Source organism: Perognathus longimembris, chromosome 21 (genome assembly GCF_023159225.1).
Source record: "Perognathus longimembris pacificus isolate PPM17 chromosome 21, ASM2315922v1, whole genome shotgun sequence".
NCBI lineage: Eukaryota > Metazoa > Chordata > Mammalia > Rodentia > Heteromyidae > Perognathus > Perognathus longimembris.
Window position 1 is genome coordinate 38,259,115 of NC_063181.1, and position 15,164 is coordinate 38,274,278.

Sequence of the window (15,164 nt, forward strand, 5' to 3'; positions counted from 1 at the left end):
ACGCTTTCTGATCTGCTGCATGGCTGGTTGGCTGAGAAGCTAGTGGGCTGTGAATTGATTTTGTGGCCTCAGGAATGCATAGTTGAAGGGTACAGTTTAAATCTCCTAGACAGCCACTGTGTTTGGGAGTGAATCTCGTGGAGCTAGTACTAGGTGAACAGAATTGCATACATGTATGGAGGTAGACTTGGATGGAAAATGTCAGGTATGGTCAAACTACACAGGCAGGCATTTGGTACGCCCAAAGGATCACTCACTCCCGTGGCCTATCTTTTAGAAGCTCTTTACCTTTCTGACACTGAGTAAAATGCCTGACGTATATAAAAAAGTAGCACATAAATATCTATTTGTCAAAATATGGCTTTTGTGTAGGTTAATCCCAGTAAGAAAAGTAATGTCTTCATTTCTATGACAATTCTCAGAACACAAGAATTCTTTCCTGTATAAACCCCTCCCTGAGCAGTAAGATGGGCATCAGTTTGATTTACTGACAGAATGAAGGGAATGAATTTGATTGGGCCTTATCCTTTTTATAGAACCATGGGTCTGATGGAAAGCAGACTGACTGCCTTTTAGGGAGTGTAGGTGTTGGACCCTTTGAACCGTATTTTTCCTCTTTCCTGACTGAATGAGATGAGCACAGTGACATTTCCATTAAACTCAAGGAGTTCTGTCTGTCACTAGACTATACAGCAGCAAGCTGAATCCTAGCAGTTGTCCATGAGCTGTTTCTCTCTGATGGCATTGTGGATGGGAGGTAGAGTAGACAAGGAATTAAGCTTCCCACTGCTTCGGGGCCCCTTCAATAAGGAGGAGGCGGGTAAACAGAACCAGGAGGCAGATGACTCAAGGATGGATTGTGTGGCAAAAGCAACAGACAAGATGATGGTGAGATCCAAGAAGCACATTTCCACTACGTTAGTACAACTGTCACAGCAAGACAGAAGGTGCTGGTCTAACAGACTGAAACGTTAGTCTGCTGAGCAACACACCCAAGTCTCCACAGATAGCATTTGTTTTTTATTGCAGTATGACTTTCTTGGGAAAAATGAACAAAACTTTAAATAAATCACAATTATACTTATTGCTTAGTATTTTGGATCATAAATTCTTTAGTTTATCAGTACCTCACGGCCTTCAAATGTGCATTCTTCAAATAGTTTCAATTACATATACATTCTTTCTCCTGAACAATAAATTATTCTTTTCAAACAAAAAAAAAAGAAAAGGAAAAGGTACATAATTTTAAAGCAAAGGAAAAAAAACATATTTTTAACATTCATCTTAAACTTATATGAAAACAATTCTCTATGTTAGATGCTTAAATATAAATAATAAAGGACATTATGTTATTTACATTGTTACACAGTTGAGAGTAAAAACCGACATTAACTCATAGACAGTGATTTTTTTGAAAAAAATCCAAGCAATGTACAATATGTATTTACAAAAGAATATGAAATAGAACTTGTGATAGGTGGCCATTTTCTTTTTATCCGCATTTCTGTGCAGTGTTTCATGAGTAGTTGAAGACAGAAATCTCTGTAGCTGGTGAAATGCTGCCAGTACTAAAATGTCTTCCATATTTTTGCCAACATGAGCCAAGTGCCCTACAACCTCAGACCATAAAAGAAAAAACAAAGACAAATTCTGAGCAAGTTACCCTGGATTAACTCCACCTAGATCAAGAGAGTCACACCGAACAAGAAGGAGATGGTATATTGCTACTTGGGATACATTTTCCTACACAGAGGACCAAGCTGTATAAATCTGAAGGCGATCTATCAGGCACTGTGGGGGACAAAAGCAAGAAGGGAAAACAGAAAAGAAGGAAATGAATCTTACATGAGGGAAAAAAGGGAATTTTGTACATTCTCTGCTTCCCTTCATGCCCTTTGGGGGATAAGATTTCAGACCCAGAATAACAAGTTGCTGTCAAACTTCGGGTTAATTTCCATGCCCTTAAAGCCCAAGATGGCTTTCTATATGCCAGGAGCATAGGTTTTTCTATTCCTTTGGGTTGCCAAGGCACTGCTTTAACGTATAACTAGGGAAGAGTGAGAAGCCATCTCACTGCAATGTCCCTGTGAATAGAAATCTGGTGGCTGAGGCAAGAAGCTTGGAGCAGCCAACTGGCTTTTCTTATCAAAGGAATTTCTTGCTCCATAGGGAGAAAGGTATCTCAATGAACACACCACCTTTCTGAGTGACCACAATCAGGCTGGAAATGAAATTTCCTATCTCTTTGAAATGTTAGCATTTGCAGCAATGCGTATACTGAGGGGAAGGCTGCTCAGGCTCATTTTTTTTTTTAATCAGAAATTTTTATTTTTCCAAAGAGGATATTTGCCTACCCGGCTGCCCAAGGAGTTTGAAACATGATGTGTAGGGCCTTAAAATATTGAAGAGAGAGCCAAGACATTCAAGGGCAATATTAGAAATCATTTGGAGAACGTCTTTGAAGCTGACTTCATTTCCTTCCAGGAGCTGTCTCATTTCTCTGGAATTGGGAAACGAGTACAACTTGAGGGGGCACCTCTGTGTAGGTTAAAAAGCCACAAGGCCAATGTTGACCACCGAGAAAGTGGGGTGTATAAATGGAACAGAAAATATGGGATACCAAACACGAAGCCTAACTTCAGAGACGTGCAGGGAAGCATCTCTGTGGAGCGTAGGAACACATAGGAGTGATGACATTAATGTATGCCCGGGACAGCATTTGGCTTGTAAGATCTACTTGCATGTTGTTTCTTCCCTCTCCTCTGCAGCATAGGATTTGGTCGAGGAAATAGATTCAGTTCACTTGTGAACAAGACACAAGACTAGTTGACTTCGTGAACCCTCTGCTAACCGGTTTTCCATTTTGCTCCATGGATTCTAGGAAACCACTCGAAAGCAGAAGCAAAGCTCCAGACCTGATCTGGCAGATACCAGTCAGGGGATAGAAAGAGGATTTGCATTTTGGGGTGTTTACTTTTCTTATTTTCCTGCATGAGCAGTGAGTTCCAATATCACTGTCTGCAGGCCTTCACTGGATTCGCAGTTGCGGAGAACATGCCAAGCGCAGCCCAGTCTGAGTCCTGCTATTGTGGTAGTAAGGCAAAAATGAAGAGAGAGGAAAATGAGTGGCATAGGCTGTCACCAGAGAGGCCAGGCCAGAGGTAGGGGCTACTGCTGCAAGTAAAGGTGCAATCTTAACACTATTGCCATTTCCTAGTGGGTACCACTGAGGAAGTTCCTTGCTCCTCACAAATCATATGCACAGTGGTCATTTCTGACAAGAAGTGTTCGTGCATAGTTATGACTCGATCAGGGCAATGTTAAAAACAAGAGAAACAGAAGGGGAAGAATGGAAAGGTCAACCATACTTTAAAATGTCAACCAAGTCACACGGCCACACTCTACCTACGTCTTCTACACCTTCACCCCCTTCTAAACATGAGGCAATGGGGACATTTTCCTACGGTGACAAGCCATTGCCATGCACAACAGACACTTTTCATTGTACAAGTGTTGGAGACAGCTTGGTGAGTGTGCTATTTGGGATAAACTTTTTGTGCCATGACCTGCTTCTTCCAGAGCTGAGAAGACACAGCCAATCAACAGCTCCCAAATCAGTGAAGAAAGACACCCCATCGGGAATGATTATCATGATCAATTGTGGTTTGCTGTTCAACTAGATGAGCCGCTAAATCATTTTCCTAGAGAGAAAGTGGAATTGAGTCTTCTATCGAAGCTGTTAGATTTACCCTGATAGCAAGCCGGAACCCATTTTCTAAGCTATCCCTAAAACAGTTGTTCTTTTTGAAGGAAAAAATAAATAAGTTAAAACAAAGTCAGTGGTAGCTCCTTTTAGCAAGAGCAAGCTGTCTTCTGAATAATAATATAGTTTTTTTTAAATCACAGTATTACTTTCTTCCTAATATTAAACATTACTTAATGCAGTTTCCTGCTGTATTTAATAGTAGCATGCTGTTAGATCTACTATTATCTCAGAGCCCAGTGAAGCAAACCTTTGGCTGACAAAGTAGACAGAACTCATTTCATATTTGAAAAGCAAAGAAAACTTCGTACAAAAGAGTACTTGGTTGGATGTGCCATTACAAGGCGTACTGGTTGGGGTGCTGCTACAAGCAAAGACAGACGGTTGCAAGTCTTGCAAATCATACATCCAGTCCACATTAGAATGCAATGCACGAGAAGCCAGCAAAAACTGAATTATCTGGAAGGTTTCGCTGAAATACTGTGGAAAAGCAATCACTGTAACTGTACAAAACTTGCTCTGGACATAACATAACATAAAGGCACCATTGATATCTTTCTCATTTTGAAATACTGTAAAAAATTGCTACATATGGCACATAACACATTTTTACATACATATATTTAATATATAAAAGTTTTTTTTCCTGTTTTCTATTTGCAGAACTGCTAAAATAAAATAAATTGTTTAATTTAAGGTGGAATACTTTATTATATAAAATAAAGTTTTACAGGTGAATCTATGTGTTTATTTGGGTTTTATACAGCGATAGGGTCTTGGTTAGCAATGACACTAGACAGCCTGGCCTGTAATTCTTCCTGGGTCGAGAAGCGGCCTGCTGGGTTAGTCCTGTTGTCAGTCAGGCGGAAGGCAGGTGCCACGTCAACACTGGCTGCCAGGGGGTTCTGTATGCCCAGGAAAGGTGTATCCTCACCTACTCTTTCATCTTCTGTCTCACTTTCTGAGTTACTGTTCTCAGAGCTAGTGTTGCTGTCCATTTCCAACCTGTTGGCAATGTGGCCATTGGGCTTGGTTCTTTTGGCCCGCCGGCTGTTGGTGAGTTTCTTAACAGGCTCTTGAGCTGGCTCATACTCCTGGGTGGTTTCATACTCCTCATCCTCCACTATCCTCAAGGGGCTGGGAGGGAGGCTGCTACTCTCATGCGCGGGGTTGTGATGGAAAGAGTTGAAGGGCGGAGGGTGGTGGTGGTACTTCTTTTCCTGCAGCCTGGGTGGCGTCACAAGCAGCAGAGGTCGCTCTTCTTCTATGAAGGGGCTGACTGCCATAGAAGGCATGGACACCGTCATGCTGGACACGGGCGGAGACATTTCCGAAGGGGGCGATTTGGGGGAGCTTGGCGTGTGGAAATCTACAGGTGACATACGAGCCGGGGTGGTCATGGCTGACACATACCTGTGTGAGCATAGAATAGCCTGCATAAGTGTGCTGGAATAAGAGGCATGGAGCGGGGAGGGAGAGGGGACGAGTTCATGAGAGGCTAGCATCAGAACAGTTGTCATTGTATGCGTCTCCATTGTTACACTAGGAAATTCAGTACCCTTGGAATCGAAAATTATGTAGCCAAGAGTTGCCTCAAGCAATACATGCAAAAAAAAAAATCAAGTACATTGTCTAGTTAGTTCAAAGCTTTGGGGATTTTTCAATGTCATCATGAGTTTATGTAAGAGCCAAGAAAAGAGGGCTCTAGGTCCTGAAAACTCAGTTTATAAGGACCAAGGCTCAGGGATTTGGAAGGGAAAAAAATATATATATTACTTAAATACTATACCTTCCTAAAGGCCAAAGGGTCTTAGAGAATGAAGCCCAAATGGGGAATGGAAGAAGATCTAAGATGAGTTGCTGATAGCTGGATCTGCATGCATTTGGCTCTGTGTGCCTTGTTTCTCCTTAGCTCAGCTATAAGGTTATGTCTTATGAAAAAAAAAGAGCATAGTAACTTAGATTGATTCCTGACAACAGTGTAAAACATTTGTGTGCTTTTCATTTTTTTTTCCCCATGAAATACTTCTAGTTAACATTCAATTTGCAACTATCCATTCCAGGGCCCAAGATAGACAAAAGGAAGCCTGAGAGAATCTATGTGGGCTACCACAATGGAGACCATGTCCAATTTCCAGTCTACCTCTCTTTCAACCCTTCTCTCTCTCTCTCTCTCTCTTTGATATGGGTTGTGGGACTTGCACTCAGGGCCTGGGCACTGTCCCTGAGCTTTTGTGTTCAAGGCTAGTGGTTTACTACTTGAGCCATGCCTCTACTTCTGGTTTGGTTTTTTTTTTGGCAGGGGATGGGGTGCATTACTTAGAGCTAAGAGCCTCCTGGACTTTCCTGCCTAGGCTGATTCTGAACCGCAGTCCTCAGATCTCAGCCTCCTGAGTAGCATAAACCACCAGCGCCCAGCCGGACTTCTCTTCTCAAGCCTATGGTTGCATCAGTCCTAGGCCTCCTCACAGGTGTACGTGCAAACATCAGCCAAAAATGCTTATGTTTTGGGGACGCTCAAGAGCAGGCTGCTAGGACCATGATATGTGACGGTATTCTGTGTTTGATCAGGACACTGAAAGCACTTTTCCCATGCTTTTCCCAGAATAAGATGGCCTGCCTTTTGGCACCAAAGGGGATGAGTCACATTTCTCAGTGTTTGTCACAGAGGCATAGCACTGAAAGACGTTTCCTCGTCCTGACATTCGCACAGTCTAATTTGATGTGACTTGTGATGCCACAGGACACCACAAGCTGAACTCCAGCTCACAGGAAGAGGTGGTCTAGAAACTTCCTTGCTTTCCCATGACTCATCGTGATAGGGATGTGAGATCCAGTGGTGTCTAAAATGGGAAAGTGTGTCAGAGACTGAACTATTGGAGCCTTGAGTCGACCAATTTTTGTGTTTGGGAGGTTCTTAAATAACAGTCTCTGAGGAATGCTCGTCCAAATTCAACCAACACACACACAAGTGATGTATCATTTCTCCTATGATCTTTACATTTGAGGTACATTTTACAGTCCTAGGTAGTATCGTGGGGATGTAAGAAAGTCTACCCAGCAAGGATAGGTCAACTTTCAAAGATTACCATCACAGGTCATCATGACAAAGAGTTCACCCAGCCTCCTTTTCATGTACAATGGGCACATTCCTGAACACATAAAGATGTAATTACATGAATTTATGGCTCATGTTTGAAGCCAATTTAGGACCCTGGCTAATCTTTCATACATGGGTTCTTGGGAAATGCAAATCCCATAAATTCCAAACAGCTCTAAAATGCCATTTGAGGAGAAAGACAGTAAATGCTTATGAGGCTCTGTCTATGAGCTGAAAACTCCCAACGGATGCTCCTTTGTTGTACTTTGTGGAATCCTATCCATACAGTAATAGCATCTTTTGCAACCATCTCCACCCGTGTAATTACCAAGTAAATGTGGTCTTCGCATTATGTTAACATCTTAGCAAATGGTCAAAGATTAGACTGAGCATCATTAAAAAAGTCCAGGTAACTGGAACAATTAGGTAACAGTTTACTGATAGGCTAAAAGCCTGACTGGATGGAAATTCCTTCCAGTGTTCATGAAAATGGACAAAGTGGAATATGATTCTGTATTCTTATTTAGCATGTCTTTGATTTCCTCCAGTCTTTATTGTACCTTTGTGGTGACTCCCTGAAACCTGACCCGTCTCCCCAAAGGAATGGCAAAACCGTTTGGAATGGAGAGGCCATAGCAAAGGCAATATCTACTTTGAAAGCCACCTGTGAAGTCTGCCAGATGCAGAGTACAAAATATTTCTTTATTTGCCCCTTCTCGAATGGGATAGGATATGGTGGGGTGCAAGTATGTGTTCCCCATGACCACCAGCAGTGACATAGTCCCTGGCTTGATTTAACTGAGGCTGGAAGGTGGGACAGAATATAGGAGAACAGGAGGCCAGCTCAACCACCAAATTAGATTTTGGACAAATGCAAACAGGAATTAGAGAAGGGTCCTTATTAAGCATTGGCGCCATTTCTCTAGGGTCTGAGCCTAAGGCCAGGTCTTGGAATTCCAAGTCGGCTGCACCTTCCATATCAAACCACTCCAGCTCTTTAAAGAGTCTGATGTCAGGATGGCCACTGGGACGAGGTGAGCAGCTCAGGAGAAACGAGTTCAGTCAAACCAAAGAAGGACTTCATCAACTAGGAGCGCCGCGCAACGGCAGCCCCTTATCCTGATTGGGTAGATTTCCTTAGGTGAGAGCGCAGGTGCCCACAGGGATTGGCTTACAGAGGTTCTCCTTGCAGAAGCACTGCTTTTCAGTTTTACCTTTCGCTGTGAGGAGAGTCTCGGTAGGAGTCAGGGGTTTCTCTGGCATGCCTGAGGAAGCTGTTACATTCTCGAGGGCCTCCCAAGCCATTAAGACGTCCTCTTGGGCCCCCAGATGGGCTGCTGTGCCTACTATTTTCTACTGATGACATCATGATGACAGAGTGGCTGCCCGAGAGGATGCTTTCTGTGTGTCCATTGCTCCAGCTAGGGGAAGAAGGGAAACATGAAAGGCAGTGAGATATTTTTTTTTCAATTATGGGCAAACATTGAAATACACAGTAGTAATTTTGCCAAATATTGAAAACAATGGATGCGTTAGCAGCTCACTACCACACTGTTTAAGAAGAGAATTATGAAAGTATTTTCTATAAAGAGGATCATGGTTCACATTCATTCTGAAAAAGTTGATTCGTTTGTTCAGTCATCAATATATATTTTTCAAATATCACGATGTCTTTCTGTCTTTGAATGGTTCAGGTTAAAGAAACACCTGATTGTAGGATCTATACTTGAAATTCCATTGTTGTTTTTGGTAAACTGCAGCCCATTTGAGATCTCTAGGGTATATGAGAATTGAGAGTTCAGCCATAGGGTTCACTGCTTTCAAGTATTAGGACTCAACTTTTGTATACTAAATAGAATCTATGGCAGTATAGCAGGTTAGTGGATAGTAGAGCCTATGTAGACAATTTCTAGAAAAAAGAACAGCAAACCTATAAGGCAATTATTTCCAATGCCTGTTTTAACACTTTTTGGTAAAGTAAAAATTGATGCTCAGATGTATAAGCAATTAAGGTTAGAGCCCAAGTTTGTTTAGGCACAAGAACTGTTCATTTTACTGTCTCCTCAATGTTCCATGTCTCTTTTTTTTAGACACTAAGTGCAAAAGATATTGTGAAAGTATCTGTTCTTAGGGTAATGCTGGCAAGTTTTCATTTCATACCTGTGACTAGGAGTCTGAGTGGCAGTAGTGGAGTGATGGGCTGTTGAGGTATAATGACTGGTGGAAAAAGATGTCTCCGCTTCTCTCTCAACGATATGCTCACTGGAGATGACGTTCTTAGATACATATTGCTAGACAGAGAAACACAATTCAAAGGCTCAGGCAAATCCAAATACAAACATTGACACATTCACAAATCTATTCTTGTAACATCTTCATTTCTTTATGGGCACGTGGCAAATCCTCTCTTGTCCTCCTTGGCTTTTAGATGAAATAAATGGAATTAATAAATGTCTCCTTAGACGTGTATACAATACAGGCCTATGATGACAACAGCATTTAATTAGAAATAACTCTTGCTTTCCTCCATTTTAGCTGACTCAATTTAATACAAATCCTGTCTAATCCTTATTTTTGTTAGGACTGTTGCAAGTCAAGAAGACTGATATTTGAGTGAAACAAAATCATAGAGAAAGTTTGTCTTATTTCCAATTTCTAACCAGTATAAAATTCGTTACATATCCATATATTTTTAGTAAATCTGTCTTTCTGTTTCAGTTTCATAATGCACATGTTGCCTTAATGATATCATTGAATATATTTTATAACAGCCCTGGGGCTTGAACTCAAGAACTTTCCTGTCTAGGCTAGCTCTGACCTACAATCCTCTGATCTTAGCCTCCTGAGTAGCTGAGATTACAAGAGTACGCTACCAGCACCCAGCTTCCTCAAAGTTTTTAACTTTCAGTGGTAAGACCAACAAGACTACTGAAAAATTTAAAGGGCTTCCAATAGCTAACCAAGCCTAAAAATATAGGAGGTCTTATATTTAGTGCAATTAGAGTCTATTTTGTTTTCATCAGCCAATCACAGTTGCTTTTACTTCCTTCTATCAGTGAGAAGCTGTATCTTAAGCAGTTGACTTGAAGTTATGCTTTAAATGCTGTGGGTATTTCTACAAAATGAATTAAATAACAGGAACAAGGAGTAGAAAGGATTCTTCTGGACAAATATAGTGCTTTTCCCCAAGCTGGGTAGTCTAATGAACTTTATATCTTCATGCAAGGCCCCAAATGTACCACTTGAATTATGCTTGAAATTCCAGCTCTTCTGTTTATGGAAAGACTATCTCACATGGACTTTCCAGGAGAAGGCTAGCTATACTTCTTTAATAAAAAGATACATAGTGACTGGTGGGCCCACATTCTGTTCTTCCTTCTTAGGAGGCAACTGAAGCCCAGTGAATCTAATGAAAACAGTGTTGAACAGCTCTCGAACTCTCAAAAAGAGTTGCCGGACTAAGTGATTCATGTAGGATATTTTACTTAATGATTACAAGGAGTCTCTACCATACAAACAAATTTTCAGTTGGTTTCTTAATGGAGACATGAGGTTGAAAAAGAATATAGTCTAATGTCATACTATTTGAGCCATAACCAAAACTTTAGGTACTTGGGGTAAGATGACTTATAATGTACAATAATGACATATGGTAGTCAGTAATTTATCAACTTCACTGGACATTCTAATAAACAAGCTTGAGGAAAGAAAGCAACAGCACATGTTAGCGTATTAGCATGTGGCTCCACAAGTTTGTGAAGGTGTTTGCCATAACTTGGTAGTAGTTTAGTAACCACAGCTCAACAGTTGAGTCTACAGTATATTTGCTCCACTAAAAATACACTTTTTTCCTACAGGATAAAAATGAAAAGAGGGTACTACAATTTAATCTCTAAGCTTGGGTTATCAATAAAGCACACATCAAAGGAAAATGAAAAAAACCAAGGATTATGCTAGAATATAAAGAGCAATACTTCAAAAGCCAGGCAAGCTGAGTGCAATGCTGCCCTTATCTATAACAACCAGATCTAGAGGATGGCTTGTCAACAGTCTCCAGAGTTGATATTCTGTGATCTAGTAGAATTTAAGAGCCAAGAGCTCAGTAGAATCTAAACAAAATACATGAAGGATGAAGGATGCATCTCCTCTGCTGGGCTTGACATCCCATAGACAGAGTCAGGGAACGAGCAAGCCTTACTGTCTCCTTGCTCTGCCACGGAGAAGCAGGTTTGATTAGTCACTTGACCCGTACTGATGTGTTTCCTTGGAAATCAGACTCAGCAAATCATCAGGACTATGACATACCTCTAAAGAAGATTCTTTAAGAGGCCTTTGCTCAGTTATATCAAACAGACAAGGACAGCCTTAATTTCCAAATCCTTAAAAATAATTATTTCTGATTCTGATTTTTATTATTTGTCTTTGTTTTATTTTGTTCTTCCAGTGATAGCCTCTTTCAAGAACAAGCCCACTATTATTATTTCAGCCCCTAATGAACAGTTCAGTAGAGGAAAATGACTGGTTTTACAGTAACCAAACCCATTATTATTTTTTCCTGGTGAAAAACATGGTTTCCTGAGAGCAATGATGATTGATAGTAGCAGCTAAGAGCCTAAGAGCTTTAGAAAATAAACTTCAAGGCGCCTGCGCAGAATAGAAATGCGTGGTGTGGCTCATCAGGCGCAGTGAACATACATTTACCAGCTGGACATTCTCAGGGGGCGGGTTTGGGTGGTGAGGCCCGTTGGCTATGTTCACCATATTGTTCCGTTCAGACCGAAGACTTTGCCGAAGCCGGTCGTGAAGCTTTTTCCGCTGTTTCCTGAATATAAGAAAAGAACCATTTTTTAATTTCTCCCTTTCTTAACAATTCAGCCATTTCTGTAGAGCCATTGTTTTAGGAATTGTCATAACACTGCTGCACTATTTGGGGGTAGTAGACTCGTGGCAAGGAACAGAGAGACAGAGAGCATTTACTGCTCCATATCAGAATAAGTACAGTCACAGATCCTAGCAAACAGGTGATAAGAATTGTGTGGGATTCTTCTAGAAACAGACCCATTTCACCGAGGGACAAGGGAAAAAAAGGAGGAAAAAACAAATATGGTGATCCCAACTTTTAAAATCAATCTATCCTTGCTTAAATATTATAGATTGTCATTTGTCTTAGATAGCACGTTGTGCAGCAGCACTGATAATGAATTCCACTTATAGCTCCTTCCCCATGCCCCACGGATTTCTTTAAAAAATAACAATATCTTTGACTCTGTCCACTATACACTGTTAGACTAGATGCATATAGGAGACCTACAACACATTTTACCATTAGATATTGGCACAACTGCAACACAATCCTACTCTTGTAATGTTTTTTGTAGAAGGTGGTGAATCCGGAGACAGAAACTAATAAGCTGTAATTAAGTCAGTTCCACAAAGGCGTGTCTCCATCATTTACTCAATTATGGCCATGTGTTTGTTCATGGGGCACTGTGAAAACATAATCCATGCCCTTAACTTTGTAATATAAAAAAAATCATGTTATTTTCATTCCTTGATGCAACATTGAGAGCATGATAACATTCCAAGGCAAGCAAGTATCATGCCCTGAGGAAAAAATTACCCCCCACGAAAACACTGCTAATGTCACATCAGTCCAGCAAAGTCGAAGCTATACATAGGAAAACACAGTGCAGGGAATTCATGTCAAAGAGTATTTGTCAGTGTGGATGGAGTTTATAGTCCAAACAGAGGGACCACATATCTATTTCACTTTAATTCCTCCAACGCAAAACTGTGCTTGACTTTCCTCCCATGGGATTTCTTTGTGCACCTCACATTCTGAGCGTATTGTATATTGGCAACCTGATTAAACTGATCCCCAGTAACTCTGACGTTTAGAAAACTTGAAAGATCACCAAACATTTCCTTTATCTCCTAAGCTAATGTGCAAACTAGACTTGTCCTTAGTAGTGATGCATCAAGCACACTGGTGACTCTTGCACACTCCTCTGAGTAAGTGGTACATGTACATACGTGTGCACATAGACACATTAACGCTGGGTTGTCCCTTCAAACCTTTCTCCATTCCCTAAACACTTTCCTGCACACAAACAAGAACAACAACAACAAAAAAATAACAATGGCAATGCTTTCCGCTGTATGTAATCAAGGGAGATCCTAAGCCGCATTGTTCAGAAGCAGGAGGGAAAAGTCCCTCCATCATTTTCTTCCCAAGACCTGGGTGTGGCCCAAAGGGTCTACAGAGCCCTGACCACCTAGGCCAGCTCTGCACTAAGGAGAGAGGAGGGCAGACAGGAGGAAGCTTTACTTGGTTTTGCAGTAGGCCACCACACACATGATGCCGACCACCAGCAGGGCAATGCAGATGCCAGTTATTGTCAGCACTCTCTTCTGGTAGAGCTCCTCCGCTTCTGGAAAGGGGTGAGAGAGCAGATGTCACCAAGGGCCCTGACAGTCATGGGACTTACGACAGAACAGCAGCATGCGGCATGACATCATTCACGATCACATGAGAATAAATACGAGACAATTCTGTACATCTGTAGGCATGTCTAAGGTACAACATGCTTGCTACTACACTGAGCATAAATAAGAAAGCCAGTTTCGGCCACTGACAGTAAAAATATTACACTCTTTACTGTAGTTATGGCTACATATATTATGCAATATTAAACTGGTGAAACATGAACAATATAACGATTTGTTTAGAAACCTTAAATAGTCTCATATAAAAAATAAAAACATAAGGATCTCTTGCAAAGACAACAGGATAATCCCAACGAAATGATTTGAGCATGGTACCACTGAGAGCCTCCCTTCTTCCTTTGTCCCTTTTCCACCCTCCACCTTGAAGCCTCTTTATATTTCCAGCCATTTTATGTCATTATTTCATATCCAGTGGTCTTTACAAAGAGATATGTCTAACTTAAAAAATTAAATACAAAGACATTTGCATATATGAACTTGGCTTGTAGCTAGCAAGTAAATTAAGGCAAGAGTCCTATGGTTTAAAATTATGTTGTGAAACAAAAGAATAATATGAACCAGCAGGGCACTGTATCTGAGAAAATTCAATATGATGGGTGGGGCAGAATGAAGCGTGTTCTTTAGAGGACAATGGCTATTATGTCATCAGTTGAACTTAGATAACTTATTTGTTTGACAATGTCATTCACTAGCATAAATGGTATATAATTTGGAATGGAGTGCACATTCCTACACTGGCCAACTTGGCAAATTACCTAATGAATATTCTCTTAAGGAAGTATGAGGCTTAGAACTTTGAACTAAAGGTATAACATTACTCCAAATGCAATCAATCTCTAATTCATGGAAATTTTTCGATTTGCAAATTAGTTTCTTCAGAGGATAACTTGATTATACAAAGGTAGGTCAGGTTGTTAACGAGATTTGCTGACTTAATGAGGACCTTGATCCCTTAGGAGCTGAGCTACTGAGAGTTTAATTATATTTATTGGAAGATCTTTAGGAGTTCACCCAGAGACTTCAACTGGTACACAGCGTGTAACAGAAACGGTGCTTACTTGCCAGCACTTCATAGGCTGGTCAAGAACTGGGGAATGTTGAACAAATGGAGTTGTCTTATCTGGACAACCACAAGGTGCTATCAAGAAATATTTCCATTATACACTCCCAATATCATTAGCTATACCTTTTTCTCCACGGACAGAGGGCAACTCACAGGAAGTCTTCTTGAAATGAAAAAGTGAATTTTGATTTCTAGGATACAGTGGACCTTATCATGAAACAAAACATTTCCTACAAGCCAAGCCCATGATAATCAAATTCCAGTTAACAGGTCAAGAACATTGTCAAATAAAATTAATAGAGTACTGATTATTAACAGGAGAAGGAGTATAGAAGTCAGTAGGTAAAAGACTAGAATGCTGCATAGATCACACCAAAACAAACTGAAAGGGTTGGAAGTGGAAAGAAAAAACAAACGCAGAGGACAGACAGACGGACAGAATGACAACAGAGTAAGGAAGTGAAGCACAAGGGAAACAAGATGAAAGGTTAGGGAGCCATCTGAAGTCCCTGGTACAGCATGCCTGATACTAAGGGAAGAAAAATAAATAAAGAAAAGAAAACCAGAAGGAGGAAATGCTTGGGTGGGAAGAAAAGGGAGATGATAAGTTGGAAGGGTTATTCCATACAGCATAACTCCTAACTTGGGCAGCAGTCATGTGGAAGCCACAATTAGAAAGCAAAGCAGCTGGTGCATTGCAGTGCAACAGTGCTGGAAAGACACAGAATTGG

General features: G+C 40.8%; 1 protein-coding gene across 5 annotated transcripts in view; it reads right to left on the bottom strand.

The window, feature by feature from the left end:
- Positions 1–540: 540 nt before the first annotated feature.
- Positions 541–15,164, bottom strand: part of Nrg1 (neuregulin 1) — a 969,466-nt gene continuing 954,842 nt past the window's right edge. For all 5 annotated transcript variants that reach the window (XM_048330590.1, XM_048330592.1, XM_048330591.1 and 2 more), the window contains 5 exons: positions 13,192–13,294; positions 11,559–11,685; positions 9,024–9,154; positions 8,078–8,284; positions 541–5,176 (listed from right to left, as the gene is read on the bottom strand). In XM_048330590.1, coding sequence (XP_048186547.1) covers positions 4,522–5,176; positions 8,078–8,284; positions 9,024–9,154; positions 11,559–11,685; positions 13,192–13,294 — 1,223 coding nt within the window. In that variant the 3' untranslated portion in view covers positions 541–4,521. The remainder of the gene's footprint in view (positions 5,177–8,077; positions 8,285–9,023; positions 9,155–11,558; positions 11,686–13,191; positions 13,295–15,164) is intronic.